Here is a 6,330-nt window from a genome sequence, read left to right as displayed (position 1 = left end):
CTAGTGTCATTCCCATGAATACTTGGTGTCAATTTTCAGATGATATGAGTAACTCTTAATAAATAAACAGTCTTTGATACAATTATTTCTACGAAAACCGAGAGATAAAACAAGGGAATAAATATACACTTAACATTGTCTGGATCTTAGCAAATAAGAATTAATTCTATCTTTGAAGTCTATGTAAATTTCTCATCAATTTAAGTATTTTCAGACATCCATTTCCAACTAAAAGTAATAATCTAACAATGCCAACAAGCAATTAATTAGATCCATAATTACTTTCCTCTACAAACTTGATTTCATTGGAATTTTTTTTAAACACCATCTTCAGAATTTGAGGTTCTAGATTTCTGGAATGTATCAAAAGATATTGATGATACAAAGTTAAGTTAAATAATTTTGCATAACAAACCAAACGTACATCTCACATAAATGTATGAATCCACATTTCGTTTCAGAACATAACATCATGGTCAGAAATACATGTATGAAAGCAAAAATTATCAAAACATGGGTGTAAATGTGGATAAAATAAAAATAAATTACAAAATACGAACTAAGATACCTTTTTAATACCTTTACAGAGTACAAAAGGAAATCGGGTATGAAAATTGTATTTTGACGAAATATGACTCGTATGGCATATGCCTATTCAAAGTAATATTTCGAGAAAGTAAGTACCCTGTATACAGCATGACATTGTCTCAGTGTAGTCTCAGTGTAGGGACAATGCCTCATAAAATTGGGCAACAAATAGCCATGCAGCCAAAGAAGTTTGTCTGAAGGTCTGCTCAGAGTTAATTAATAATAAATAATAATAATATAGGATTTGTAAAGCGCACGTATCCACCTTGCTAGGTGCTAAAGGCGCTCCTGTATTACCCCGTTTAAGCTAGTCTACCGATTCTGGTGCGCACAGCTTTTTGAGGAATTACTTTCTGCCGGTACCCATTTACCTCACCTGGGTCGAGTGCAGCACAGTGTGGATAAATTTCTTGCCGAAGGAAAACAGGCCATGGCTAGGATTCGAACCCATAACCCTCTGTTTAAAAGGCGAGAGTCAGATCCACTAGACCATGCCGCACAGACTTATGTAAGTTATGGACATATCACTTTAACATAAAAGTGAAAAAAAATTAGTCAATTTTGTCACTACTATCTACCTGATTCTTGATCAAAATTTGAATCTCCATGTTTATAAGATTTAGTGGCATTTTCGCTATTATTTGAATTTCTCTAATTGAAAACTCTTCAAATTTTCTTTAAAAAGTTTGGTGATTCCATAATAGAAACCTATGTATGGAGATTATATCCTGCCATTTTCACCAAATTCAATATTTGGAAGGAGGTAACCCAAGATTAAGAAGACAAATTTTTCTGAAAATATGTTATGGCAGGAACCTATTTGTTTTAATTTAGACAATTGTGGGAATCACCACAAAATATCAGATTTTAGGAGGTATCTTTCTCGTAACATGTCCTTTATTATACTCATTATTTCATTTGACGATGAAACCAACAGCTTTTTTTATTATCCTCTTCTATGTGATACAGAGTATTAAATTCCAATTTTCCAGCTTTTATATGGATATATTCAGCTATGCTTGTTCAGAGTATATCTAAATTCTTTCCCGTCGGTGAATTTAAAAGTCTATGACAAATCTGGTCTTCACCAATCAAATCGCACCATTTCAGTAGATTATAACAGACTAACAGTATCTCGGATCTTGCTATTGATTGCAAGGTTAACGAATCACGGCCCTACACTTTTGTCAAATGAGCCTAGTGATATAAGGCACTTAAGAAATGCATATCTCTAATTAAATAGATAGTGCATACAAGATTAATGAACTAGATTTTTCTGAACTGTAACCATGTTTCAGAGATGACCTGTATTACCTTTTGCAATATGTGAAGGTAAAATCCCAATGATACAATAATAACAGGTTCTTTTAAAAACTTCCCAAAGCTGTGTTGCAATATATCGATTTTCATTTCAGATAGTGAAACATACTTTGTTGCAGAATAAGTACCATACCACATTATAAATAAACTTTAAAATCCACAAATTAATGTTAATGTTTTGTTTTTTTATAGAAATTGTACATTCTAAACTTATGACAATATTCTTTGTATCTTTTTTTGAGAGATGAGAACACAGAAGCAATAAATGAAAGCAATGATCACTGCCAATTTGAAGAGTGTCATGTGATTAATGAAATGACCATTAACGTCAACCCTGTTCTCAAAATGTGCAAATGTATGTCTTAATACATTTTCATCTATATATCAGAGAATATTATGAGATCCAATTATCCAAAACAGATAATTCACTACTGTAAAAGCACACCATACTTCATTCATAAGGAACAAGACATATATGTACTGGTACTCAACATTTAATTCCACACATCAATAGTTAATCAACATTGTTGAACATGATGACTACAAATGTTCACCGTTATCAACACTGCACAAGCAATGCAATGATTATATCAAACTAATTAAATATAAAATATATTCCCTAGAATACATATCTGAATTCATAGCAAATTTCAATTCATTTTATTATTCTTCAACAGCTGCTTCCATATTGTATAAACCTTTATGAGTAAGAAAATGGTAGGAAGCAATAAGGATTACCCATTGCCACTTTAGTGATTAATTAAAAACAAGAATCAGACAGTGTTTTGTAAACACATGGAGCATACCAATGGAGAGCATATTGATAGTTTTGGCTGAGAATAATCTAATTTTGGTATATGTTAAAATCTATAACCCGAAAAACTTTTGAAACAGAAACATGGAATGGAGTGTCTGCTTTTGGAGGAAATCCTGAATTTGCCCAAACTGCCTTGTACACTGTAACTATGAAATCTGCACATAAGGACCACATAAGTGAAAAGTGGTCTTTAAGAACTTAAAAGATTGATATTGAATAAAATGAAGAAAAAAAAATCCAAAGTAGATCAAAGTAGTGAAACTGCAATCAATTGTACGTGGAAGCAGATTTTATCTAAGCTTTCAAAAGAATTACAGGCGCATGTAATACGACAAGTACATGTAGGACACCTCTGGCAGTCTCACTTGCATTACATGATTCAATATAGCAGTAGAGCTGACTTTGCAAATAGCTAAGATGAATACTCCCCCCCAAAAAAAAAAAAATCATTTGAAAATAAAATAAATACTTAGTTCGTTGACCTCTAATGACCTTTGACTTTGATCATGTGACATGAAACTCAGGCAAGATGACAAGTATTACTTTACTACCCTCAGGTTCAAGTGTCATGAAATAGATCAATTTACTTTCACAGTTATGATGACATTTCAAGAAGTTTATTTAATGAAGATTTCAATGTTGACGGCGCTGCCACCATAAAAAAAGCGATGCCTATAGTCTCACTCTACTATGAAGGTGAGAAAAAGAATTTTTTTTATAAATTTGGATCACCATGAAAATCAGGCATTTGGCAAATGGATTCATGAATGTAGCTCACAATGGACCAATTAAAGACAACTGATATATAATACTTGTTTGGCAATTACCCTCCATCCTAGACAGTGTTACAGTTACACTGTAGCTTGCAGGAATGGGATTGTCCATCAACAAAGTTGACAGGAATTAACAGAACTTCAGTAGTTAAAAGATCAAAATCAGTTGCGAACACATCCACACCTTGAGTTCACTTCAGAAGTTACCGGATAGCCTCAGACTCCATGCTGAAGCTAAAAGACTAGCTACAACACTAGTGAATAAAGCTCTTAGATATGGATGGAAGGTGATATGGTCGGGCAGTCACGCCATCATACATGGACAAGAATGTCTGAACAATGGTCGGCCAGTCATGCCATCATAAATGGATGAGAACATCTGAACTATGGTCGGCCAGTCATGCCATCATACATGGATGAGAACGTCCGAACAATACTTGCACGGCATGAAGTCCCTGTCTAAGATGGTGCTACGATCAATGATGGCGGCTGAAGACCCCATGTCCTGTAGAAGTTGAATAATCTGTTGAGCGGTGTGCTCGCTGCGAGGAAGCTGTTCCGGTGAAGGCAAAGCGGTCTGGTAACGGTCATCGGCTAGCGAGACTTCCTCAAACGTTCCGTCCCCGCTCTCAGAGGATGAGGGCCAGTCCATATCTATCAATAGAGAGTGAAAAAATACAGTAATTTATTATTATTTCACACATTTTAAAATATCAAGCAAAGAAATATAAAGTTCAAGATAAATTGGAGGTAAAATGTGCTATTTGGTGTCTCATGCCCAAGAAATGAAGTACCGGGTCACACTTTTCAGTTACCTTTTTTCAACTTACAAGGACAATTTTAGACTTTTGGGGAACTAATTATTAGTATTGACATTTCAGAATCGATCTGCCTCCTTGAAGAACAGCTTCGCTTATGTTAGTTGGATTGATATACTTTCTTATTGGTGTTGAATCAAAATTATCTCTGAGATAAATAACATGTGAAAACCCAAAACTATAATTTTTGTACTTACTAATCAACTGGAGCCATATGACTATTTTTTTCTTATTGAATTAGGTAGAATGGAGATGCATGCTGATGTTATTATATTCTGATGTTCATTTTCATAGAGTCTATTTTTTCAATGTACAAAATTAATCATGAACTATAGCTTGCAAATAAACATAAATTGAAAGTAATTAAATTTAAATCAAAAGCAAGATTTTTAACCACAAGCCAAACCAAAGGTGCACTAAATTTCCAGTTTATTTAGAATATCTAGCTCATTTATTTTTTTCGTGGAAATCAGGTTATTCTAAGAACCAATATCGTCTTCTCTCTATCTTTAGTCTTTAAAGTCTTTGAAGGAGTATCATGCGTGATGGTACCATGAAAAAATACATGAATGATTAAATGAGAATTATAGATATCTTATAGATAGGTTAAGTTTGATAAATAAGAATTACAATTTTCTATTCTTAGTAAGAAAGAACTACCACAGTATCAATAAAAAGTATTTTGATAACTACCATATCCATGAAAACATATATGACTGATTACATGAGAATGAAATCTAAAAAATCTAATATGAATTACAGGTAAATATCATAAGTGCTTTGACTAAAAGTTTGACCAAGGAGTTGGGTTTACAATGTACACACAGAAGGTCTTGTCGGACTGTCAATCCACTGTGTAACCTTCTTCTAATATCTTGAACAAACATGTCAGGGGGTTCTTTTGATCTGATGTTGATTGTTGATTCTGACAGTGTGATCTTTGAACCCCAGATAGGCAAGGACATTATCAGTGGAGAAGATAATGAGATATGAGGACATTCAAAGATTTAGTACAGTTTTCGAGAAGGCAAAATAACTGTTGCATATTCTTGAATACTTCCCAGGATATTATTGATGAAGAATATCATTTTTAAAAGGCGAATAGATGGTCCAATGTAAAATAATTCTTTAAAATGTCCTTACATTCATAATATTGCAAATCACAGTTGAATTGGTTTGAATGATAAGTGCAGTCCCATACATGCTTGACATCGTGCAGTGCATGCGACTTTCGGCAATTTTTTTGCAACCCCCCCTGTAACATGAAAGTTACGCACCACGTCATTTGTTTACATTTTAGATTCAAGTATTACACAACTTTTGCAACCAACTTCGCTACACCCAGGTACATGTATGCTGTACAAACAGTTCTCAACATTAGGTTTTCAGATTTTCCTCATCTTTCAAATTGCATCTTGCCTCCTTCTGAGCACAACATATGTCATGGGAAAATATAATCCACACCATATATGTCAAGGTCAGGAGGAGATGATGTAATCTGTAAAATAAAGGGGAAAATCTGAAAAAAAGTGTACAAAACAAATGGAGAGTTGTCCACAAAATCAGCCATTTTGAAGCACGTTTGCCAATTTGAGGATCCACATAGTAAATACAAGACTTTTTAATCGTCCATAACTTGCTTATTTCATAACCGATTTTGATGAAACGTTGTTTGAATTGTTCCTCTCATTTTACTCTTTCCAATAAGATTGCTTCTCTTCTTAGGTTTTGGTTTCCTTTAATGATTACTGCTTTATCAAGAAATAAATTGAGTCTTACCATTTTGGGTGGTTTGTTCCTGGGACGACTGCTCCATCTTTTCTTCAGCTTCTTCGGCCTGTTCAATCTTAAAAGCGTTCCTGGGATCTCGGGGCGGACTGAGGGCATTCTTGACGTCATTCTGATGAGCGTAGGGGTGCAGATGCTGTTTCTCTTGGAGTAACTGAACCACCAGGTTCTGAAGCTGGGTTAGTTTGGTCTAAAAAGACAAAGCGAAGGAAATGAAGAGTATTAA

General features: G+C 34.2%; 1 protein-coding gene across 1 annotated transcript in view; it reads right to left on the bottom strand.

Annotated features, from left to right (window-relative positions):
• Positions 1 to 1,959: 1,959 nt before the first annotated feature.
• The window catches only part of LOC121428405 (golgin subfamily A member 2-like), a 28,457-nt gene continuing 24,086 nt past the window's right edge, over positions 1,960 to 6,330 (bottom strand). The window contains exons 22-23 of the mRNA XM_041625004.1: positions 6,096 to 6,294; positions 1,960 to 4,152 (exon numbers count right to left, since the gene is read on the bottom strand). Coding sequence (XP_041480938.1) covers positions 3,905 to 4,152; positions 6,096 to 6,294 — 447 coding nt within the window. The 3' untranslated portion in view covers positions 1,960 to 3,904. The remainder of the gene's footprint in view (positions 4,153 to 6,095; positions 6,295 to 6,330) is intronic.

The sequence above is a fragment of the Lytechinus variegatus genome, chromosome 15 (assembly GCF_018143015.1).
Source record: "Lytechinus variegatus isolate NC3 chromosome 15, Lvar_3.0, whole genome shotgun sequence".
Classification (NCBI taxonomy): Eukaryota; Metazoa; Echinodermata; class Echinoidea; order Temnopleuroida; family Toxopneustidae; genus Lytechinus; species Lytechinus variegatus.
This window is presented reverse-complemented; position numbering and strand designations above follow the sequence as displayed.